At 47.0% G+C, this 25,814-nt stretch overlaps 3 protein-coding genes across 3 annotated transcripts in view; 1 reads left to right on the forward strand and 2 right to left on the reverse strand.

The window, feature by feature from the left end:
- LOC311366731 (PDZ domain-containing protein 7-like) overlaps positions 1 to 1,294 on the reverse strand; it is a gene marked incomplete at both ends in the record, with an annotated part of 13,519 nt that extends 12,225 nt beyond the window's left edge. The window contains 2 exons of the mRNA XM_084485526.1: positions 1 to 29; positions 1,120 to 1,294. The exon at positions 1 to 29 is cut by the window's left edge and continues 109 nt beyond it. Coding sequence (XP_084341652.1) covers positions 1 to 29; positions 1,120 to 1,294 — 204 coding nt within the window. The remainder of the gene's footprint in view (positions 30 to 1,119) is intronic.
- A 6,357-nt stretch (positions 1,295 to 7,651) lies between these two features.
- LOC311366992 (cadherin-related family member 1a) lies at positions 7,652 to 20,016 on the forward strand (the record flags this gene model as incomplete). The annotated part of the gene is made up of 17 exons (XM_084485787.1): positions 7,652 to 7,715; positions 8,242 to 8,337; positions 8,729 to 8,874; positions 8,982 to 9,032; positions 9,247 to 9,336; positions 9,494 to 9,580; positions 11,151 to 11,267; positions 11,595 to 11,738; positions 12,054 to 12,132; positions 12,288 to 12,388; positions 12,990 to 13,193; positions 14,387 to 14,539; positions 15,085 to 15,249; positions 15,815 to 15,882; positions 17,100 to 17,328; positions 17,756 to 18,010; positions 19,447 to 20,016. The coding sequence occupies 17 exons, from the start codon at positions 7,652 to 7,654 to the stop codon at positions 20,014 to 20,016; spliced, it is 2,619 nt and encodes an 872-aa protein (XP_084341913.1).
- Positions 20,017 to 22,210: 2,194 nt separating this feature from the next.
- On the reverse strand, positions 22,211 to 24,783 carry LOC311366997 (leucine-rich repeat, immunoglobulin-like domain and transmembrane domain-containing protein 2; the record flags this gene model as incomplete). The annotated part of the gene is made up of 3 exons (XM_084485792.1): positions 22,211 to 23,091; positions 23,761 to 24,545; positions 24,665 to 24,783. 3 exons carry the CDS (start codon positions 24,781 to 24,783, stop codon positions 22,211 to 22,213), a joined length of 1,785 nt encoding a protein of 594 aa, XP_084341918.1.
- Positions 24,784 to 25,814: the final 1,031 nt, after the last annotated feature.

Genomic DNA, 25,814 nt, shown 5'->3' on the forward strand with positions numbered 1-25,814 from the left:
CGTGTGCATGTCCTCACTGTCATCTCCCCCTGAACACACGGGGGACCACAAACGCACACACATGCACGTGCAAACACGCGCGCGCACACACACACACACACACACACACACACACACACACACACACACACACACACACACACACACACACACACACACACACACACACACACACACACACACACACACACACACAAATGCAACCACACTTATGCAATCACACGCATGCACAGAGGCATGCAGGCATGCACACACAGACGCACGCAAACACACACACACACACGCATGCACGCACACTTACATGCACACACAAACACATGCGCGCACACACACACACAAACACACACGCAGATTATTCAATAGAGAGCATTGAATGTTTCTCATTTTCTCTCCTGTAGTCTTTCTAACAGTAGCATAGGGGGTAGTGAACACACTATACAATATATTACACTATTTAGGGACCAAGTGAGAAAAGGGAATACGGACACTAAGTATGTGCCAGGAATCTATCGGCCGTGACATGGAGGTCTACATTTCTTTAGCAATGCATTATGGGTATCAAGTAGTGCACTAATAGAGAACCAGATATAAGCCGCTTCTCAATTCCCGTTCTTGTGTGTACTCGTGTACTTGCGTTCTCGTGAAACGTCATCAGTGGTAGCCCAAGCACTGTTCCAATTCCAAGTACGCGAGTACGCGAGTACTCGTCGTAAAACCCGGAAGTGTTCTCTCGATGCGTTCTCGATGAGGCCGTTCTACCGAGGACGCATCGGAGGTGACTTGTGTGGACTCGGGACCGTTAAATATCCCAGGATGCATCATCGAGTCCGCTGCTGTTCCGATTGCAGGTGCGTACTCGCATTCTCGGAAGTCTGTACTTGAAAGTCCGGACTTGCCAAGTACGCACTTCCAAGTCCGCGAGTACGTAGTCCGCGTACTTGGTATTGAGAAACGGCATTAGACTCTCAAATTTCAGAAAACAGTACAAAACAGGGATGACCTAAACAGCGCCCAACGGGACCCAACGGGGTACCCCTCCCCTCCCGTGCTAACCCAGGAGCTAAGCTAGCCCCTGCTCTTGGATTCAGGCGCCCCCCCCCCTCCCCCCTCCCCCCTCACCGTCCACGGGGGAGTTGATGAGGATGACCCTGCCCATGGGGGAGGAGGATCGGATTCCGCGGCGCCTCTGCTCCTTCTTCCGCAGGAGATGGCGCGTGGCGGTGCCGCGGGGCCCCTGGGGGCCCTGGGGGCCCGAGGGGGCTTCCCTGCGCGACGGCCCCGACGAGTGAGCCATGGCGGCGGCGGCGGCCGGGCTCCCCTTTCACACGCACGCCCCGTCGGGGACTCAAGGCCGAGGGGAGGAGCGGTCTGCGGGGGAGGACAGGTGGTGGTGGTGGTTATTATGGTGGTGGTGGTTATTATGGTGGTGGTGGTGATGGTGGTGGTGATGGTGGTGGTGGTGGTGGTTATTATGGTGGTGGTGGTGGTGGTGGTGGTGGTGGTGATGGTGGTGGTGATGGTGGTGGTGGTGGTTATTATGGTGGTGGTGGTGGTGGTTATGGTGGTGGTGGTGGTGGTGGTTATGGTGGTGGTCATGGTGGTGGTGGTTATGGTGGTGTGGTGGTGATGGTGGTTATGGTGGTTATGGTGGTGGTGGTGGTGATGGTAGTGATGGTGGTGGTGGTGGTGGTGATAGTGGTGGTGGTGGTGGTTATGGTGGTGGTGATGGTGGTTATGGTGGTGGTGATGGTGGTTATGGTGGTGGTGATGGTGGTTATGGTGGTGGTGATGGTGGTTATGGTGGTGGTGATGGTGGTGATGGTGGTGAAGGTGGTGATGGTGGTGAAGGTGATGGTGGTTATGGTGGTGGTGATGGTGGTTATGGTGGTGGTGATGGTGGTGATGGTGGTGATGGTGGTTATGGTGTTGGTGATGGTGGTGATGGTGGTGATGGTGGTGTTGGTAATGGTAGTTATGGTGTTGGTGGTTGGTTCTAATAAGAATCATTTACTAATTCTGTTCATGTTTCCTGTTGGTGTTCATATTAACTAATGTAACGGTGTTCATGTTAACTTATAATGTACATTAGTTTAATAGCTAATAGTTTTAGGGTTAACCCTTACCCTATCCTAGCCCTCCAACCTACCCCGCCCCAACCCTAACCCCTATGCTAATGCTATAAAATAATGCAGACTACTGCATTAACTTGTTTTAATTAATGGTAACCTGGCTCCTCCTTGCCAAGTGTTTAGGTGTCCCCGAACAAGACACCCAGCCCTAACTGCTCCTGACGAGCTGGCCGTCGCCTTGTGGGGTGGACACTGCCAATAGTCAACGATTGTGAGGCACTAATTGTAAAGCACTTTGAGTGGCCGCTATTCAAAAAAGAGCTGAGAAATAATAATAATAATAATAATGATTTCCAAACCAGTTTGAGACACTATAATCATTTAGTTTCTTCAGATTCCCCTTTCAAATATTATTTTGGAACATATTTTTTTTTGGAAGATTTACAAATGACGCCTTTTGGTCTTTGGCCATACCGTCCATTGGTATGACGCAGTACCTACACATCGTTACGTAGGCCTACACGGTAAACATGGTGTAGCCGACTCACGTTTGTAAACAGCTATGAGGCATGATGACCGTCTCTCTGGCTCCCTTGATTCACATGCTGGGCCATTCCTGTCCATCTCACTCAACCCCAGTCTGGTGTCACCACAAGAAATCAGAGGTGAGAAGGTCATTGTAGAGCAAAACACGTTAAATAAAAAAGCTAATGCCACGTTTTAAAATGACACAGACAAGTCTTAACTCTCGGGCACGTTAGCTGATTATGAACGTGTTAAATCGCAAGAGGCGTATGAATTTGATTATTATTATTTTTTTTTTTTTGGGTACTTTCACTGGTCCGGCCCCACTAAAAGTCATGACGTCACGTGACTTTCGACACCTCCAAAATAAACCGAACCGGGACGACAGTGCGTCATCGTGGCGTCACGGAGGGGGTTCCTGTTGCTCAGCACGTCGGACAGCGACGAGACTGCTGCGAGGCGGCGATTATATCAAAAGTAACGTGAAACTGGACACTTTTACTTTTACTCGTTACGAATGAAGTGAATAAGGCTGGGAAACATTACAATGTAACAACGGTTGTACAAGGCCACTAGCCTCACTAGCCCGGTGTGCATTAATAATGTAGGCTACTAATGCAAAATACCAGGCTGTTATAACTCGAAAAAACCAACACTTAACATTCAACTTTTGGGCTGCTCATCAACTGCCAGTCAACGGTAAGATAAAACCAAACCAAAAAAACGATGAAATACACATGACTCAAGCTAGAGGACTAGCACCCGAGCCCCGACACGATGCAGACTACCGTACGACAATAAAGAAGGAGTGAAAACGTAGCCTACCTGTCCTCATGTTGTGCAAAACGATCCAACGCACCTGAGGCATTTCGTTCAGCAGCGAGGCCCCGCCCATGTCATGTTGCCATTGGTCAGCTGCTTATAAACTAAGAGCCTTTTTAAGTGGATAGTAATTATGCCAATCATTATGCTGGCGCTTGTCTTTCCCAAATAAGTTTAATTTTCGCCATTCACAGCACTTCACAGCGTTCATATGTGGCTACATTTTGTAAAGCAACACTTGGTCCTACGAAAATAAAAAACATTTGAGTTATGTCCAATGTATGTGTAGCTATTCTAGTTTATTTGTGAATTCGCCTAAAGTTGATGCCGTTCGAGAAGGTAGGCTGTCGTGAAAGTGAAGAACACTATGCTTCCATTTAATTGAAGACAAAAGTTAACCCCCCCCCCACCCTAATATATTACCAAATAATTATATTATTATATATTATATTATGAGCTGTATTAGTTATATACGTAGGAGTGAAATTGACCACTAGGAGGCAGTATGTGACCTCGTATGTGCCATAGGATTCGCAGAACCGCGTCATACAACGATTGTGTTTAATGCAAAAATATCATGACATAAATATGGGATAAATATCATTCAGTCAGAAGATGTGATGAGATGCAGTGTTAATATCATTATATATTATATCATGCCATTTTGAAGGATAGCTATGTGTAAGTGTCTAACCCTATATGGCAGATTAACATAATAATTGCAGAGGTGCAATATGTCTACATTCGTTCGTTTTTCTTTCATGAAGCAGCTGTAAGAAATTAATTGCATTTATATATATTTTTTCAAGATGTGCAACAAAGCGTGCAATGTTTCTGTGTGTGTGTGTGTGTGTGTGTGTGTGTGTGTGTGTGTGTGTGTGTGTGTGTGTGTGTGTGTGTGTGTGTGTGTGTTTGTGTGTATCTCACCTCACCCACTACCAGTGTGTGGCACCCAGCTGGGTGGTTCATGGCAGCCAGTAGGATCACCTCACACTGGCTGTCACGGTGGAGAGGTGATGAACCAAACAGTCCAATTCAAGACTGACATTTGAATAAGTGAGTAAACATGTTGGAAACGCATCAAAATCAGCAGGTAAGGCAGGTTCTATGTAACGTTATATATGTTCAGTTATTTCACCAAACTGAATACAGTTGGGTGAATATTTGGGATACTAAGAGAGAGATTTAAATATTCACATTGTTTTGCTTGGCCTGCATGGCTTAACAAATGATAACTAGCAAGTATGGATAAGATACGTTCCTCAAAGTTCATCATTCAGGAAAATGCGTATCTATTATTTTTAAAAGATGTTTAAAAGATGATTTTAAAAGATGTTTCAGTCACTGAGTGCGGAGTTCCACATCCCCCACACACACCAGGTGACTAAGGACCTGTCCTCCTGAAACCTCCCGTTCTCCCCTAATCCCTCCCCCTCCTGCCCAGCCACTTAGAGCCGCCTTCACTGACCCGCTGTGGGGTCTAACGAGACAGCAGTGAGGAGGACAAGACTAGGGGCTGCTGGGAGTTGGAGGCAGAGGCCCCGGGGCCCCCGGGGGGGGAGGTGTGTCCGTGGTGGTGGTGGTGGTGGTGCTGGGCGGGGGGGGGGGGGGGGGGGGGGGTTGTCCCTGCCTTATATCCCCTCCTCCTATACCCTGTCAGCAGAGTGTTGTAGCAGTGAGCAGCGACAGCAGCAGATGACAAAGGATTATCTTGCTGATCCCCCCCTGTCTCTCGTCTGCCATCTGCCCCTCCACGCTACAATTAAAGCGCTACAGGGCGCGGGCCCCCGCCGCCACTTGTGGCAGATGCATGCTGTATATCCGTACAGAAATACGTAGATAATGATAGAATACAGTACAGGTGCGACACTGGGCTGGGGCCCCCCCACCGGCTACAGTATGGTGGGCTGGTGGAACGGAGCTGAGAGCCCGGCGGAGGTCACGGCCCCGTCTGATGTTGCACCGTGTGGCCCGCGGTTACGTAAGGTGCGTCGGCCGTGACACAGATGGACGGGGATGAAGAAGGCAATAATGCATGACCTGGTGCCCTGGCATATGGGGCTTTGCTGTTCCTAGGGATGACTGGAGCCCGATGTCGTGTTTTTCATTGCTAGGCTGTTTGATATATCGAATGTTGGAGTGGGTTCAAGCGGGCGTCGTTATGTGAGCCGCCACTGATACTCTGATACTACGGGACGTTACGGTAGAGCAGGGTTCTGTATGGGTCTGTGTTTGGAGTGTGTGTCACATCCAAGTAGATAAAGAGACATAGAGAGAGGGACTTTGAGGAAGGGCGGGAAAGAGAGAGGGAGAGAGAGAGAGAGAGAGAGAGAGAGAGAGAGAGAGAGAGAGAGAGACAGGGAGAGAGATTTAGGACGACAGGGAGGGAGGGAGCGAGAAAGGGGCAGAGAGAGAGAGAGAGAGGGAGGAGATGGAGAGGGAGGTAGAGAGAGAAAGGGCAGGAGAGGGGGAAGAGTGAGGATAGACAGACAGAGAGGAGGGAGGGAGCAGGTGATGGAGAGATAGTTAATGGGAGATAGAGAGATAGGCAGAGGGCAGAAACAAGTGGATAGAAAGAGCAAGAGAGAGTGACAGATGGGGAAAGAGAGAGGCAGAGTGAGATGGAGAGAGAGGGAGAGATAGAGTTGTAATTGTTGTTGTTTGGTGGACTTTTTTTTGCGTGGGAATAGCTCTCTCACACTGACTTACATCCCAGTAAGCCCTTCCTGTAACGTAAGCCCATTTCCGAAGGGGCTTGTGGTAGCACCGGGCTCACACCTACAGCCTGCAGTGCTATCCATTTAATGGATTGATGAGATTGGTGAACGCTTAGAATGTTACACAAAAATATAACGTCGTTATTATTTAATCTGAAAATAACAAGAATACTAATAACACAAACCCAAACCGAATTTCCTGCCGGAGCCTGACGACTCCGTCTCGAAACCTAACGAGCGGAGCAGGGGTTCTGTGATTGGCTGCTGACCACGAGTTCAAGCGTGTTGTCGGCTGTCACGCACTATTTATAAAGCTGTGAAGAGAGGGCGTGCGCACGACTTGATTGCACCTCTCGGTGAATGATGTTTTGAACATCCACCTGCTCTCCACAAGGGCGTGTGTGTGTGTGTGTGTGTGTTCCACCTTGCACCTGGTTCACAAACTGAGTGACTCACACTAGCGCGCCTCGGTATACATCCCTTAAGGGTTGTTTTGTACGATCCAGGTTTGATATAGGAGCATATTCATGTGTTTTCATGTGTTATTCAAGCGAGTGCAAGTGTGGATTTGAAGAGCTGACGTGTAATTCGAACGACGCATTCAAACTAAGAATATCAGGTGTCTCTGTGAGTCATAATGACTTGCAGCAGCCACTAGTGCGCCATTAACATGTGCTTTATTCATTTAAGATGAATATACTTAATTGTGTCATTTAAGTCACATAACACACGTGTGTGCGTGTGTGTGTGCGTGTGTGTGCGTGTGTGTGTGTGTGTGTTGTGATCAGTTTTAATCTTTATACAAACACACACACATACAACCACACACACAAAGGAGCATGAACTTATGCACGCACACACACACACACACACACACACACACACACACACACACACACACACACACACACACAACACTAATAATAATACTATACTATTATAGTATAGTATTAGTAGTATAGTATTATTATAATACTATAATAATACTAATACAACATTTTACAATATTAATTATATATAAAATAGTATTTTTTTTATTTTGTTTGTGCATTATTATATATATATATAACATTTAAACCAACAACAGGCAAAACAAACACGTTGACATATGTTGACAGTGTTGTGTCTTTTATATCCTAACCGACCGAATGACGCTGTGCTCCACCGCAGCACAGAGACGAGTACTCAGTACTCTGTACTCAGTACTCCATCGTCAGTGCGGAGGTGGAGGCGTGAAAAAACACCTGTGAGGGGTGAGAACCGTCCCGTCGCCGGCGTGTCCACGTGAGGGTCTACAGTCAGAGCCGCCCCCGGAGGGAACGCACAGACGCGGCCACGACCGAGGCGCCTGCGGAGCGGAGGACGTCCGCGTCACTGGATTAGTGTCTGAGAATCTGCTTCAGCTCCTCTCTCCCCTGAGCTCCTGAGAACACCTCCAGAAAGGGCTGGTCTCTCTCCGCTCCGCTCGCTCCCTTCCCTTCCACACATGCTCCAGCCGAGCCGCTCCTCCTCACCAGGATGAACGCAGAGGAGCGAACGCGGGTTCTGTGGTTTCTGCTCGCCTTGTCTCAGCTCACCTCGGGTATGGCTCTTTGTGGGTTTGTGTGGCTCACTGCCTTTTTTTGTGTGTGTGGGGGCTTGTTGGCTGTCCTGTTGTTGTCGGTACGAGCGCCGGGCGCCTTGGTTAATATCCAGCTTATCCTTTAACACCGTCTTGCTGGAGGGCGCGTGCCAGATTGCAGTCAGTGGCTTGTGTCTTGTGTCTTGTGTAGCTTGTAGCTTGTGTGGTGGAATTTACTCTAAACTCATGCTTTTCTTTCCAAATGCGCTCATTTTGCACCTCCTGCATGCTTCATTTGCCGTTTCAGCAAGTAAGTGTCAAAAATTAATATTTTATTCGATATTTTCTCCAGTCTAACATACGCAACCATATTTTATAATGTATGCAATATTGAATACTATTTTAGAATTCTAACGTGAAAGTGGCAGATGCTTAAAAGTTAAAAGAGTACAGTGTCTAAATTATTTCAAGAATATGTAACTGTGTTGTGAAGCATCGGCTCACACAAGGCTGTGTCTACCCCCCCGTTCACCTCCACCTTAAAAAGGGCAATCGGACTACGCACCGTATTTCTATGACTATGGACCCGGCGCTACGCACGGCAACATGGCATTGTTCAGCATCTCAGAGGACACGCCAGTGGGTGAGTTGTTTTGGATGGTGTATCGTCATGTGTGTGTGTGTGTGTGTGTTGGTGTTTGTGTGTGGATGGGGTTCCCAGCCAAAAGGTGTGTTTGACGCAGGTTGCCAAGGCGTGGACGGTGTTGTCTGGCCCCTGTCAGGCTGTCTAGATTATGACAACCAAGCTACGCAGGCTAATAAGGAGCAGAGGAGTAGCTGCAGATGACTCACCAACCACATTCCCACCGCGCACGCCCTGATTAATTATCTCTGGGATCGTGTCGCCTAATCAAAGCACCTTTCCCTCTCCCCAGTTTTGTTTTTATCTGGGAATAAAAGCATCAGTGGCGTCATTCATTGCCGAGTTAATGGAGATGAAAACTCTTTTGATTGTGGTGTTTTGGTTTTTGTAGGAACACACGTGTACACACTTAACGGCACAGACCCAGAGGAGGACCCTGTGCGCTACGGGCTGACCTTTGAGCAGGGGTCCCGGGAGTATTTTAGGGTGGAGCCCAAGTCAGGGAACGTGACTCTGGTCCAGGAGCTTGACAGAGAGGTGAGGCCATCGAGATTCAACAGAAGATAAACATGACTGGAATGGGCTTCTTCGTCTCAGGGGAGCAGAGGACAACTTCATCTTTTCTTGTTTGTTTTGTTCTGTAGAAACAAGCTGAGATCTCAGCACTCGTCAGCATCACCGACGGTCGCAACAAGGTGTGTTTGAACGTGAGACCTTTGTTCTTGTGAATGAATGAATTCACACCTTCAGGTGCTTTTAAAAACAGCCGTCTTGAGGGAAAACGAAATACACCAACTTGAATTCACAATGTCGATTCCAAAATTTGCTGCAATAGTTTGTTTCTATAGTGGTGATGAAAACATGTCCGCGACTGAGTTCCCCCCCCCCCTCCCCCGTCTTCGTCTCCAGGTGGCTGAGACGGTGCAAATCTTCGTCACCGACGCCAACGACGAACAACCTGAGTTTCAAAACCTGCCCTTCGCCATCGACGTCCCTGAGGTATGGAAGAAAAAAACGTTCATGACGTGAATTTCATCACGACTCTGTGGAAGCGAGTGCAGATGTGAGCGTCGCGTGTGTGTGTGTGTGTGTGTGTGTGTGTGTGTGTGTGTGTGTGTCTGAGAACGTGTTGACGGGCTGTCTCCCCTCTCACCAGGACACAGCCCCCGGCAGCAGTATATACAAGGTCACAGCGGTGGATAAGGACATGGGCTCTGGAGGCAGCGTCTCCTACTACCTGCAGGTAATTAAACACTGCACATTCACGGCCTCGTTTACCTGGCAGCCATCTCAGTTCCATCTTGGTTCCATCTCGGTTCCATCTCGGTTCCGTCTCAGTTCTGTCTCGGTCCCGTCTTGGTTCCTTCTTTGTCCCATCTTGGTTCCATCTTGGTTCCATCTTGGTTCCATCTTGGTTCCATCTCGGTTCCGTCTCGGTTCCATCTCGGTTCTAAACACTCAGGAACTGAATGCGGAATTTCGCATTCAGTTTCTCCCACCCAGCGAGAATGGACGACGGGGTTTCACCCTCAAATTCCACTTTTAATGTCATTTTTTAGTAATTTTTTTTTACTTTTAGTCAAGTAATTTGAAAGTCACATTCAAAGGGGGGGGGGCTTTACGGCAAGTTCTGAGTCACTTTAGCACTTCTGCATATATATTATATATATTATATATATACATCTAATATATAACAATTAACTTTGAAAGAAAGTCCTCCTTAAGATAATGTTTCTGATTCTGCTTCAGCTTCAGATGCCATACAGAGGGGTCTCTGGTCGTAATCAGTCACAAGTACTCATTCATTCGACTTTTGAACTATAATCTATAGTGAACTTGCGGAATCTACAATAAAATCTGTGATATTTCAACGACAAGCAGGTGGAAGAGATCCATTTAGCCGTCTAGCCCCATAGACCCCCGTTCAATCTGCACTCATTCGATCACCCCCAGTGGAATTCTAATGGAACTGCAACCAAGTTGGATACAATGGGGCTCAATAGAGAGTGCCAAGGCTCTCTGTAGACGGGCTCTGGCCCAGGGTTGAGAACCAATATGGCTAGTGGCTACAGAGACCCACTGCCAAACAAAAGGTAAGCCTGACATCAGGAGTTCAGTGCTTTGCAGACATTTTAAAGGGATTTAAAAGGTGATAAGTTTCTGTAATGCAGAAACCTATGGTTGGAGGCAAGGATTAATATTATGCCTGGGATCAGTCGGCAAACGTGTGTTACCTCAGTTGATCCAATTCCAATTCCATTTGGGCAAGGCGTGGGATCAGGCCAGGCTCAAGGCTCTCTCTCTCTGGGCCAACAACTGTCAGGGTTGTAGTCGTGTAACATACTGCATGGTCAGAGTGAGGTGCTGAGCCATTCACACACACACACACACACACACACACACACACACACACACACACACACACACACACACACACACACATACATACACAACCACACACAGTCACATGCACACTGACACACTGGTATGCAGGCATACACACACACATACACACACACACACACACATACATACACAACCACACACACACACACACACACACACACACATACATACACAACCACACACACACACACACACACACACACACAAACACAGTCACATGCACACTGGTATGCAAGCACACACACACATACACACACAAACAAACACACACACACACACACACACACACACACACACACACACACAAATGGTCACAGAGACACACAAACACACACACACACACACTCTGAATTATTATTTCATTTTCGCCTTTAATTAAACTACTTTTTTCACCCCCATGTGACCAGAGCTCACCCCCCACAAAGTTCACCATCGACGGGCACAGCGGGGTCCTGCGGATCAGAGCCAACGAGACCTTGGACTACGAGACAACACCGGCACACTTTGTTACTGTGGTTGCCCAGGTAACCCCCCTGTCCTCCATCTTAGCAGGTGGGCGTGGACTAGACGCTCGTCACCTGTCTGGGTTGTGATGACGAGAACAACATCTTTCAGGACAGTGGTAGTGTCGATAAGAATGTCAACTTTAGCCAGAGTCGTCGCAGTTCTAAGAATTACTCTAGTCGGAAAACTACGACTTTCTTGAGTCGTAGCTTAAGGAAAAGTTTACATGTTTCAAACTAATTCAAATACAACTTTATGTACACAATCTTGTAACTTATGGTGATGAAACGCTAGATAAACCAAACAACAATGCGTGATAATAACGAACAGAAGTGCGTCTCGGTCAGGACGGAGGTGGGAAGTACAAGGGCCAGCACCAGGTGATGAGCTCCATGGCAACCGTCACCATCAATGTGGTTGACGCCCAGGACACGCCCCCTTCGTTCGTCGGCACGCCCTACTTCGGCTACATCTATGAAGTCTCACTTCCTGTGAGTAACGTCGTTCTCATTTCTTCTTGAAGCTTGAATCTTTAAGCTTGAGGCTTCAATCTTGAATCTTGAATATTGAATCTTGAAGTATGAAGTTTGAAGTTTGAGATTTTTTTCATCTGAAATCTGGAATCTTTTAGCCATTCAAAGCCTTTCAAAGATTTCACGTTTAAGTTTATTATTCTACCAGGGAAACTAATATGCTCCTGCTCATACTGGTTTTGTGGGTAGATTATTACAACTGTTCTTTTTTTATTTTTGTGATTATGTTAATGTTAACACAATTGACTATGTTTTTTTTCTTGTAACCTCTAGGGTTCTGAAATATTTACAGTATATGCCAAGGATGGGGATCAAGGCAACCCAAATGCTATTCATTATTCTATTATGAATGGTAAGCATTTCATAACTCAACCCTATTTATTTTACTGTCGTTGAATGACTCGCAATAAAAAAAAAAAGTAAATTGTCTCTGTCCGTTCAATGTCATCCGTTCGCAGATTCAGAAACCTGTTTTATTTTTGTCACTCTCTGTCGTGACGTTTTCAGGCAGTGATGGCGTCTTCGACATAAATAGCACCAGCGGGTGCATCAGCCTGACGACGAATCCCAGCCAGCTGAGGAGTGAGCTGTATGAGATCAGAGTCAAGGTGGGACTGCCCTCTATTCGCTGCTTTTTACCTCCTGCCTGCTCACCTTTGGTCAAAAAATACTCTAACATCCTTAACAAGCACACATGGTAGTCCACTCACGTCACGCACTCAGGAATGTTTTCTTTCATAAGCATTCTACTCTCTCACAGGGATTGCATTTTATACAAAATTATATTGTGTTATAATATAATATATGATAATATTGTTATTATATTATATTGTATATCAACTGGAAAATGTATTAATCATTATCATGGCCATATATTTAAATGTAAAGACATAAAAATGTGTTCTTAATGCATCAAGCTTTTGGTAGGTTTCCTGTTATTGTTCACAACTTTCGTTCACAACTTTCGTTCACAACTTTCGTTCACAACTTTTGTTCACAACTTTTCAACGCTTGAATGAAAAAGCCTTTCAGCTTTGCAGAAAGTAAAGAGCAAAGAATTAGCTTTTTAGTAAATGTAGTGAACCAAGGGGAGAACGTTCCTCTGATATAATCACGAGGGAACCTAGTGGAAGTTCAGAGCTGACTCTGCCCTCTCTATCCTCTGAGCATCATGCGTGATTCTGGATCTTTCTTCTCACCACCCCACAGGCCATCGAGGTTGGCGTGAGCGAGGGGCCCATGGACTACGACATCACCACGGTGACGGTCCGTGTTGTGGACCTCAACAACCACCCGCCCACCTTCTACGGTGAGACGGGCCCCCAGAACCGCTTCGAGGTCACCATGTTCGAGCACCCCCCCGCCGGGGAGATCCTCAGGGGCTTCAAGATCACCGTCAACGACTCTGATCAGGTGAGCAATAGTGGTGGATTTCATGATTCGTTTGAATGAATCAGTTCGTGTCGGTCAGTTCGCCAAGAAGAGTTGTTCATTCATTCGTTCGTTCGTTCACTTTTCCGGTAGAGGTGAATGCACGTTCTCAGCCGAGTCGGTCAGACTCGGCTCCTCCCTCGTTCTCATTCTCAAACGAATCACGATCGTGCAATGGTGCAAACGGTCAACAATCAACACAACATTAACTAAGTTCCTTTTAGCTGAGGAGCGCTTCATGTTCGGAATCGGGATGTTGTTGCCCGGCTGACTCTCGTGACTTCTCAGTCCTCGAGTCTTCACCGCTAAACACAGTCAGTGAACGAACGGCGACTTGCGAGTCAGCGCGACTAGTGGGTGGAGCTGGGAGTCGAGTCTCGGAGAACGAACGAGACGAACGACGACGAACGAGAGCGGCGAATCAGGACGGTTCGTTCGTTTTAAAGAGTCGTTCGTTCGAACTGATTCGTTCGCGAACGAGCCACCACTAGTGAGCAATAGCGTTATCGGTAACTTATCAATCTGGTCCCTGCCTGCTTCTCCTTGTGTTGTATTGTATTGTATAGTAATATGTTGTGTTTAGGACTTTTTGGGTTGGAAAATGTGGCAGTTGGTTCCAGAACTAAGGCTTGCTTAGAGGACACGTGTGTGTGTGTGTGTGTGTGTGTGTGTGTGTGTGTGTGTGTGTGTGTGTGTGTGTGTGTGTGGAAAACAGTTTTTTTGTTAAACATGGATCTCTTGAAACCAGTTTAGGGTGAGATAAAAGCATAACAAGAGATTGGGTTGGATAAATATGGGTTTAAGTCTATCATAGTTTTTCACAACTGTTGGCAAAGTATTCAGCTTCACAGCATTGTTGTTATCAACTTTTAGAGTAGTATTCAAGATACATCTCTCTTCCCAATCCCCAAGTAGGTCAAAGGTTAAACTACAATTGTTAATCTCTTGACCTCATTATTCTCTTCTGCTCAACGTTCAAGCCCCATGTGAGCATCACTACTTCCACGGCTGTCTTAGCCATGACAAGCATTTTTTGAATTCATAGCGTTCTGTTTCAGCAACAAACACAATCTCCCCTCACTAAATCCATTCCTCTACGCTGAAGTCTGCTTCCAGTGTGCGTGTGCCTTGTGTTTCTGACTGACAACTGATCGATAACCCCGGTCCCCACACAGGGAGCTAACGCTAAGTTCAAACTGAGGCTGGTCGGGCCGGGCCGTGTGCTCCGCGTGGTGCCGCAGACGGTCCTGAACGAGGCCCAGGTCACCATCATCGTGGAGGACACCTCGGGGATCGACTACGAGAAAGGCTCCACCTTAACCTTCAAGGTCAGACCGTCCGAGCCGCGGCACTCTGCCACGCCCGGTCCTTTGTTCGATGAGGGCGTTAGAACCGTCCGTCACCGTGAATTCATTCTCCACTCAGAGTTTTGATTTGTAACTTTGGCGGGGACAGGAACGGGAACGGGCTGAAAAGTTGTATTATCAATCAAAACGTATTGCGAGTAGACAATTCTATCATCCCTTTGTTATTGATTGACATGGACATCTCCCTACCATCGCTACCTTAAAGTACCACTCTGACGATAGCTATAAAACTACTTTTTTCTTTTTTTTTTCTCCTTCTACTGAATCATCAACACACCACGCAAATATTTATTCATGCATTTATTAGCTTATGTTAGTTTTAGTTTTAGTTTTTTTATTTGACCTTTATTCATTCAGGTTAGTGTTATTGAGACTTAAGCGTCGTCTTTTCCAGGAGAGTCCTGATTTTCCGCATCGCACCGCATCACATACGATACAGACAACACAGGGCCTAGCATCACAACCACGTAAAGACTCCGCTGTGCTGTGCCGCCGCTGTGTTTCAGCTGCTGGCCATCGAGATCGACACGCCCGAGAGGTTCAGCGCCACGGCCGACATCATCATCCACCTGCTGGACACCAACGACAACGTCCCCGCCTTCACCTCCGAGTACTACATCGCCCGCATCGACGAGAACTCCCCTGGGGGGTCCAGCCTGGTGTCCGTCACCGTGAGTCCGTTGAAAACATGAAAACACAAAAGTCCCGCCCCCAAAATAAGCGTTATGTAACCCTGTGCTGCTCGGCATAACTCGTCCGATGTCAGTGGATGGTTTCCCCCAAATAAAGCTATTTTTAACCCCACGGCGTTCACAACATTGCAATTAGATTACACCTGGCTCCACTACCGCATGCTGTTTGAGTTCCTGTCAATGGGAATGAACCCAGGAGTAGAAAAAAAGCTTAGGTTCCCCCTTCCGTTAATCAAATTGTATTTGTACCTTACGGTAAAACCGTGAAAGGGCTTGCCTGCTAGCCATGCAGTCCCTGCCGGGACCTAAATCCCACTGGGCGGTTTACGCTCTTGTGTGTAATCCTCTCCCACTTTCAATTAACTAAATAGACCTTCCTCTGCCTCCTGGGCTCTCATTCATCCCCACCCTCGTATTCATCAGTGTGAATCATTTTCAAAATGAAAGTTGCTTGTTTGAATGTTTCTCTTTCTATGTGCTGAACATTTACAGTTTATAACTCCTCAATGCCCGTATTGTTTTTGTTATTTTTTTTATCAACCAGGCCATTGATCCAGATTCCGGGCCTTGGGGTGAAGTCAAATACACCATTTACGGATCAGGATCAGATTTGTAAGTAGCGTTGCCAGTTTCGCTACGATCTGATCGCTTTACCGCTGCTGTCCCCACTTCACATCGTACAGAAATGGGGACTTCTGGGTTCTGGGTATACAAAGTGATTCATGTTATTGTGCGTGTAGAGGAGCTGTGATCTTCAGGACCCTGTTGACCTCAAGTATACCTTATAAAATACCCGTGTGTTTGTCTATATGGGGAAAATAAGCAAGAAAAGTACTTCTTGTGCTGCTGCGACGCACAAACAGCTTAGTCTAAGATGGCAGCGAGATGCTAGCTAATCTTGTAATTGGATTGCAGGGCGAAAAATAGATTGCCCTGCCCAACTCACACAGCCAATTAACACGCGGCGTGACAGCTGAAGCTGGGAGCCAGCCGCGGCGAAGAGCGCGCGTCCGCTGTTGTAGACGCAAAGTGCAAATTTATGCGTGTCTCCAGGCAAGGAGTGGAAGTAATTGTGTGAATTCGAAGCAACTTGTTAATTTTCACAGAGAATATATACGTGCAAAGAAGAAGAACTCATTCCGGGGCTGTGGCCTCACAGGCTCCAGCAGTAATCCAAGACGAACAACATGCATTGTGGTTATTATGTTTACCAAAAGGTGTTTACGTCAAACAGGGTCATTCAAACGTTACATGTGCATGTAGTCAGCAGACATAAACACATGATGGCACGTATAACAGCGAGCCAGAGGTTTCTAAATCCGGTTTGTGACACTTTCATGTGTTTACGTGGAAGATTATAATTGACGGCAAAGTGAGCTGTCAGATCAAAATGAATGTGCTGTTCTGCTGCTGCCACGCCCGCATAATGAGTCTGCATTGAAGAGCCCAGCTGAAGCTATTCCTTTGGCCTTGCTCCACCTTATCAGCCTCAAAAGTTGACATTCCTGTCGAAGGACATTATTATTGTTGTTGTTGTTGTTTTTGTTGTTGTTGTTGTTGTTGCTGTAAGAGGGCACGGAGTCTGTTTACACTTGTCATGCCAGATACGAGTAGAATCTAGAGAATCTTCTGCAGTACGTCTGGTTCATCTCAAGGGGGTGTCCCTTCAATCAACGCATTTGTAGGTCTGACAAATACGAACGTCAACAGCTAACAATTAAAAAAAGCTTCTGAGGTAAACCAATAACATTTCTTCAATGGAGACCTGTGACGTCAAAGCGTCACTTTGTTCTTGAGGCTTCTTGACGTCTCCTCTTTGGCACCTCCAGATTCTCCATCAACTTCTCCACGGGGGTGATCTCCACCCAGCCCTGGGCCTCGCTGGATGCGGAGGCCCGCTCCAAGTACAACTTCTACGTGAAGGCGGAGGACGGGGAGGGGGAGTACAGCCTGGCGGAGGTCTTCGTCACCGTGCTGGACCTCAACGACCACTCCCCCGAGTTCCACGAGAGCCTGCTGGAGGAGACCATGATCATCGGCGCTCCCGTGAGAATAGAGGTACGGTACGGATGGGTCCGATCGGGGTAGAAGACAACGCAACAGCGCCGGGGACGTGGCAGATTGTGCTGATATAACGGTTGAAAGATGCTTAACATTGGGAGAATGGGGTTGATACAGAAACCTGTATGTAGTATAAATGAACCGTTGTTGTTTTTTTTACATTATGACACGTTCATCTACGATTTTTCTAGCTGGGAAATTTTTTTTTATATGTTAACATTAACTGTATATTCCAACCATCCTCTTTACCGCTCAATAAAGCGTTGAATAAGATTAGAACATTTAATTGTAGTACTGTTTCGACCGACACCAACCGGCCCACGTTTTTGCAGAGTGCTATCAATGCATCCCTAAGTGAAACACCATTCACACCCGTCATGCGCACACGTCATTCATTTTAAAACACAACGTCCGCTTCCACCAGGCGGTGGACGAAGACGCCGAGTCCCCCAACAACGTCATCGAGTACTCCATCATGAAGGCGGAGCCCAAGAACATCTTCGACATCGACTGCAACACGGGCGTGATCAAACTCAAGCCCTACATCAAGTCCATGGAGATCATCCACAACATCACCAAGACGCAGGACTGCAAGTGGTCGCTGCTGGTGGAGGCCCGGGACCGCGGCTCGCCGTCCTTCAGCACCACCGCCGTCCTCAACATCGACATCACCGAGGCGGTAAGCCCCGCACGCCGCCCCCCCCGCCCCCCCCCCCCCTCGTCTGCTCCCTGCTGTGAGCGTGCTTGCATGCTTGCAGCGCTATCAAACGCAGCGCTTGTCCATCGTCGTAACTTTAGGGTTATCGTTACAGTTGTGTGTTGTTTATCAGGCGCTTATCTCCGTGCACTCATGTCGTGGTCCTTACTTCAATCGCTCTCTTACATTTTATTTCATTGGAGGGTTTTGACGTGTTGTCCTGCAACAGTCCAAGCCGCCACCTTGATATTTTTTCACCATTAATATAAGAAAACTGGTTGCTTGGTTGTTCTAGAACTTTTGCTTTTGTAAAGTATCAAGATGGCGACTCTAACTTTGTCAGGGGGACTGTCCGTTCCTTCACATAACGGCTTCTTCACAATATTCTTTGTGTTGTTTCTAGTCTTGGCGTAGTCCTGTGGTGTTTTGTTTGTCGTTGGCCTTGGTGACATGATGAGGTGACGGCCGGCGCCCCCGCCCCGGTGTTGTGTCTTCGGTGTCGTGGATTTGGTTGTGCTTTCAGGTCAAGGCTCGCATCGTGTCCTACTTCTTGGGGCTGAGCAAGCGGCCCCTGACCGTGTTTGGGATGTGTGTCAGCATCGTGTTCACGCTCATCCTAGTCACCGTCTGCATCTCCACCATCATGTACTGTAACGCGGTGAAAAAGTCGCGCATTCACCCAGAGAGTAACTACATTAAAGTGATCCGCCGGGCAAAGTGAAACAGAGTGGGAAGGAAAACGGGCACTTTGGCACTGCTTTGCAAAACTCATGGTTGCATATTAGATTTTTTTCTATTGTCTGTAAAACAGCACTAAAGCACACATAGTCATATAATGTCATGTATTATAAAATACTTTTTTTATGTGTATATATTTTAATAATAAAATCATTTTATAATTAGATAGATATTGTTTTTGAAATTTTAAAACTATAAAGCTATGAAGATTTATCGGAACAGTAATTATCATTTTTTTTACACAACAATGTCAGTCATTGCCGGCCATTTGTCAAACTACCCAAAATACCACCACCTAAATGAAGCATTGGGGTTCAGAACAGAACACAAACGGTTCTCCATATGCATGCAACGCCTTCATCAAAACGCACTGCAACAGCTGCAACGCAACGGCACTGCCAGACGCATTCCCAGCAACTAGCCCCGTGCCGTAGTGCTAGTGGACGGCTTGGCCTTTGCAGACGCAAAAGACACTCAGTTGTGCGGAAGTGTGTGGAAGCTTTTGTAGTCGACATTAGCCGTGGAGGAAGTACCCAAGGGTTGTCTGGGCGTCTTCTGTCAGTGCTTCGCTCACTCATGTCTCAAGCATCGCATCCCACTGGGGCGAATGGCGTCTCACTAGCTTGCGTTCAGACCCATCGGGTGCGATTAAAAGTGTTGTATCTTTGCTCTTTTTACAGACTCCTCTCATGGCGGCCTTTTTAAAGAGAAGTAGAGGCAGTCCTATGAAAGTGCTAGGCATGGTCACGGGTATCATTAGCTTACTGGTAGGAGCCACCGTGTTGTTTTCCACCGCTATGTACTTACGCAACACCAAGTCAAACAGGATCTCGCCGGCGCGGCGCATCATCAAGAGGCGCCCGCGCCACCCCGAGCCGCCCTGGTCCTTCCGGATGCCCATCTTCAGAGACGCCGGCCCCTCCGGCAAGTTCCTCGCCGATGACCCCGAGGGGGTCGAGGGGGGCGCCGTCCGGGACGCCGGGGGACCCCGGGCGAAGCCCCCGCCGCCCAACGCGCCCTCCTTGCCTCCGCCGCCGCCGCCGATGAGGGCGGCGGCGGCGGCGAGGACAGGCGAGAGGCCCCCCCGGGTGCTGCCCACCATCTCCGGCGTGCTGGCCTCCAGGAGCTTCAAGAAGCCCAAGTCCAGCTCCAGCCACGGCCGGAAGGAGACCATGAGCTCCGCCCTGGTGTCGGAGCTGAAGTTGAGGCTGGAGCAGAAGATCAACGAGAGCAACCAGGGCTACTGCTGACTCCCTGTCACGCCCGCCCGCTGGCTGGTCGGTTCCCTGGAGACCGGATGGAGACGGTGGCTCCTTGTAGTTCATGTGCTCTCTCTCCTCTCTCTAGTCCCAAATGGATAATAACCCGGTGATCTGCATGTTAAAATAATGTCAGTGAAACGTAGTGGTCCAGTGCACGTGTAAGTGAGAGGGCGGGAGGATTTGGGAAAGGCGTGGTTGTGTTATTACCCTGAGAAGCCCCGCTACACTGCCATCTAGAGGTCAGTGGCACCATGTTAACAAGTGTTCGGAAGCACTTCTTCCCCAGGAAGAGGATTATTAAGAGTTACTGTCTGTACTGTCTGTACTGAACTGTACATAGGCCCCAAAATGATTTCCTGAGAAGCGTATACAATTGTCGAATCCATGGAATGTTTGTAGGAAGAGAACCAAAAATAATGAATAATATTTAATGTATGCTATTGCTTGCTGGAGGAAGATGCAGAGAGGTTAGAGTAGTTATGGCTATTCAAATTAATTGCTAAACGAACTGTGTAGTATTGTCTTTGCATTGGCTGCTTCAGATGTAGGATTCATTATTTGTTCATTGTGTGTATATGACTGATTATGTGCCAGTGTGGGCATTCAACATAAAACATTTGCGGTATCATAACAATATGCTTTTCTACTAAAGGTTATAAATTATGTTTTTTATTGATTATCCTGTTATTGTATTTGTTTAGTTTGGAGGGCAAACGGGGCATTGCAGGACCATTATTTTAGTGTATTCAAACATGTTAGCAACCTGCAGAACAAATAGCCAAATTAGCAGTAGATATCATTGAGTACTAATGAAGTTGTACCGCTTGAATTAAACCCACCTTAGCGACATATATACTTATCTTCTACACCTAACTTCACTTGTGAAGGAGTGTTTAAATTTCTCTGAATTTCATGAAGCATCACATTTCATGGCTAGCATCACAGCAAACAGCTAACAGTCTGTGTCCTGTCCAATGCCTTTAAACCCTAAAGGCAAAACTATTGTTACACATACCTCTGTTATATTAACCTGTATATAATATATTACACCTGCCTGTCCCTTTTATGTGACCTGTCGTTTGTAATGTCTTTGTACCGTCCTGATTTTGAATAAATATCTGAAACATGCATGCCTTGTCCCTTCGGTCTCTCCAGATTATTAGTGGACGTAATGTCTGACAAATCTAAAGATTTTTTTTAACTTTTGTTTTATTTATTAGTGTTTTATTTGATTTATATTTTGATCACCAACCGTAAAAGCTTGATGGTACATAAAACAAACTTATCAAGCTGTAAATTCATACGCTTTTAGTTTAACAGCAGGTGTTGAACAACCTTATCACCCATTTCACGACTTACAACCATATTCAGATTCAGAGTTTATTATATTACATCTTATCGTAGTACACAAGAGTAACATCTTTAGGCTTGGTTCCTCAACATAGCAGCAACAATACAAAAAATCCATACAAATACATCATTCCATTTTTAGTAGTATTTTCTTTAGTATACAGTAAACCTGTACACCTAGCCATCAGATAAAACTTGATGTATTCTCTCTCTCAAAGTCACATCTCTCTTTCCCTCTCTCCCTCCCTGTCCCCTCTTCCTCTCTCTCTATCCTTCCATCTCTATCCTCCCTCTCTTTCTATCTCTCTGCTTTATGGGCTTGACAAGACAGACAGAAAGCGCTTTAATCTCCTTAGCGGAGTATGTATTAACGCTGGGCAAACATTGCTTATGTAACAAATCCCCTGAATGATTGTGCTAAAAACGAATTCTCAACCTTTATCTTTGCCCTCCTGTTAATCCACCTCATTCTGTCTCCAGCGCGAGATTCCAAAAGGAAAGCGACGCCAAATTAAAAGTCCTCCATATTCATTAGCACAAAAAAGAATCAACTTTTAATAATTTCACTATGATTAGAGGTTTCAAAAGCATTTCAAAGCAGTTTTTGTAAAACATTGTAAACAAAGGCATGCACGTTAGTGATCCTAGCGTACTTATATATTAACAACATTTATCAAAAGCGTTAAAGACACATTATACAGTAAGTACTCATGCTTAGGCCTAAACACACAGTCAGCTATTTGAATCAACAACATGTGAATCCACAGGCTCTCCTTATCAATAAGGAATAAGGCAACTGGTCATCTCCAGATCAGAAACCTCTGAGACACGCTTAAACCGACAGAGATCCGCTTTGGGAAGTTGAATTCATCTCCGTCGATGTTGTCGTTTTAGTGGCCATGTCGAAGCTAATGCAGCTGAGCCCGGTTCCTCCCTTAGCCCTGTCCTCCGCCCCGGGCCTCGCGCTGCTGCGGCCCCCCTCCGCCGAGTCGGGGCACAGCCCTTCGCTGCTGGCGCCCTGCAGGCTGTCGAAGGTGCCCCGCCTCGCCCCGTCCCTCAGCTCCTCCCCCCTCATCTTCCACGGGTTCCGGCAGCACGCCGGGCAGCCGAGCCGCGCCTCGGTGGTGCACGCGTACATGCCGGCGGGCACGGCCAGCACCATGGCGCACACGATCACCACGATGTGGATCAGCCTCTCGCGCTGCTCCATCGCGCTCACGTCCTTGGCCGTGACGAACGCCACGCACTGGCTCCGGCGGGGCGGCTGGTTCCTCCACGTCACGCACGCCTCGTACCGGGTGAACGGCTGCAGGTCCTGGACGGAGTAGCTGTTGACGCCCGGCCCGATGTGGACGGTGTCCTTCCGGGCCGCGTCGTCTTTCCCGAAGTGGACCGTGAACCAGGCGTCCGAGGGGGGCCGCCGGGTCGCCGCGTGCCACTCCAGCGTGATCCCGTACAAGGTCTGCCTGGCGACGCGGACGTCGACGGAGACGTTCTCGTCGTCGGGCGGCGGCGGTGGCGGCGTGGAGGCGAGAGGCGGGGCGGGATCATTGGAGGTCAGGTTGCGGAATGGGTCGTCCACCGAGAAGGTCGCCGAGGAGTTTCCGAGGAAGTTGTTGGCCATGCAGGTGTACAGCCCGCGGTCGGTGGGATGGAGAGCGGGGATCAGGAGCTTGGAGGTGACCCTCTCATCGTCGTTGTGCGTCTCCGTGACTGTGAAGAAGATAGATAGATAGATAAGATAACATAGAAGATATAGTCGGTTGTCAGCAAGCAAAGCAAGCCTCAACACGCGGACCGCTGTGCTTAAAGGTGCTGTAGGTCCGATTCAAAAGTTGTAAAGAGCGAGAGAATAGCAGAGCAACATTTTGAAACGCAACAATGTCCCCTCGCTCTCTACTCCATTAACCCCACCTTTCTCTGCCAAAAAAGTGAAAAGTGTTAAAATTGCAGCTGAATGATCGACAACCAATCAGGGAAGAGATGCCTGATTGGTTCGAAAATTAGCCCGGGTCTACAGAATCTAAATGGGCTCAAAGAGCTTACGAAGTCAACTCGATAGAGCAATTATTACAGTACATTTCACTCACTACTAGACGGATGGCTATAACATTTACAACAAATTACACTCAAATATTTTCTCAATAATCTTACCTACAGCACCTTTAAATTGCACGTGATATATTTCGAACGTCACCACAACTTGAACCTTGTGCGGGCCTGCCTAAATTTAAGCAGGTCAAATGGGATACCATTGGAGACTTCTAAATCGCTTCATTGGCCAGATGTTGCCTGCAAGTTTTAAGATATGATATCAGTTAAGCTGCGGATCGGATGTTGGAATGGATGATAAAAAAAAACGATACAAAAAAGTAATCTTACCGGAAAATCCCCTTATAATCTTCATACTGTACGTCCACTGAACGGTTGGCTCGGGTCGGGCCTTGGCCAAGCACGTCAGCGTGGCGCTGGCTCCGAGGGCGACGCTCACGTTCGCCTCCAGCGCAGAGGTCACGGGCTTCACGCACGTTTTTATGTTCACCTCGTGGAAGAACTTCCCGGCTTTGGCCCCGGGGGGGCCCGCACACTTCAGGTACGAGTTCATGAGGATGAGGGGCGGGCTCACGGCGCGGATGAACTCCACGAAACCTTTCAGGCGACAGTCGCACTGCCACGGGTTGTCGTGCAGCGCCAGCACGACATTGGAGACGAAGCCCTCTTTGCCCCACGCCTTCTCCGTCGCGATGTACAGTGGCCAGTTGAGGAACACGTCTTTCGATATGATGTTAAGCCGGTTGAAGGATAAATCTAAGTAAGTCAGGCCGGGTAGGTGTCTCAGGGCGTGTTCCGGGAGCGCGTCCAGCCGGTTGTGTTTCAGGTCCAAGATCTTGAGCTTCGGCGCGTCGAGGAACGCCGTCCAGGGCATCGAGCTCAGCTTGTTCCCCTGGAGCCTCAACTCGGTGAGGTTCCCGAGGCCCTGGAGGCTCTGCGCGTTCATGAGGGCGATGTCGTTGAAGTTGAGCCACAGGTAAACCAGGTTACCCACTTTGGAGAACGACCCGCGCGGCAGCTCGGTCAGATGCGAATTCTCTATTCTGATCTTCGACAAGTCGGTCGGAATGTTATCTGGAACGCGGCCCATGGAGGTTTCCATGCAAAGTAGAGATCTGGAACAAACCACAATAAAAAAAAAATAAGGAATGCACTAAAAATAAGTTTAATCATATATGTTTATTCACGTCTTCAGAAGCATGCAGGTTTAAGAATAAACATCAAACTCGCTCACCTGCCGGTGCTGTCATCTGTGCAAGAGCAACCGACCAGACACGTGGTCGATCCAGGTGTTATGAAGTAGACCCCTAACAGGGCCAACACAATAGACAACACGACACCAGACGTGGCCATGTTTCTGGAGATGCATGTGAACAGGGCCAGGATGAGCGGTTCAGTGGCCAGAGGGTGGCTGTAACGAAAGCCTATTACCTTAATCTTCCTTGACGCAAAATCTTTGACTGACATGTGAGACATAGCGAAAGTTTATTTTTAGCCATGAGTCAAATTATCCCTTGTCTCGATTTGTTGGTCACAAGTCATTCCAATAAAACATTGTTGTTCATTTTGTTTTGTATATAATACGTGTAAGAACCAACATCGAAAAGCCTTATGCAATTCATGTTAATAGTGTACTTTAATTAAGCTGAGATTACGACTCAGACTGACAGTCAGTGCCAAAGCAAGAGATAAAATAGCTTTTCTTGTTCCAGACACAAACGGAGCCTTGGGGTTTAAAGATTTAAGAATAGACAGAATAACGCTGCCATCAGATCATGTTCTGATTCAGGTTCATGCTACCTGGGGAGTGTTCGTCATACTCAACAATATGCTTTGACATAATAAATACTATATGCATTTAAATGTAAGGTATATATTTTTGCTTTGTAAACTACTGGATCATTTGAATAGGTCGACATAACTGAATAGTAAAAAAAAAAAGAAAAGTAAATCAATTCAAGTGAACATAGTGAATAATATGATATGGTTTCAGTGGGTGGTATACATATATACAATTAAATTTTAATATTTATACATTCTCTATTTGATTAATATAATAAAACAACCCGTTCAGTTTCAGGTTTAGAATAATTTCCTGTCAGACATTTTCATACAAAATGATTTATTTTTCAGACAGACATTCTCAAACAGTTATTTTCATCTCAGATGATAAAAACATTGGAACACATTCAGCAATTCAGGATCAAAGTCTAAAATAAACCCGACACATTAACATATATTTACAAATGGGCCTATACACTGACTCATATGCTGCCTCATTATGTCCCCAAAACACAATATTTAACACATTGTACACAAGGAACACAGATAAAGTATTCCATGGGCCGGACTCCTTTTAATGTGCATGTCAAATAAATAATGTC

The sequence above is a fragment of the Micromesistius poutassou genome (assembly GCF_964030765.1).
Source record: "Micromesistius poutassou genome assembly, chromosome: 21".
In the NCBI taxonomy this organism is placed as follows: Eukaryota; Metazoa; Chordata; class Actinopteri; order Gadiformes; family Gadidae; genus Micromesistius; species Micromesistius poutassou.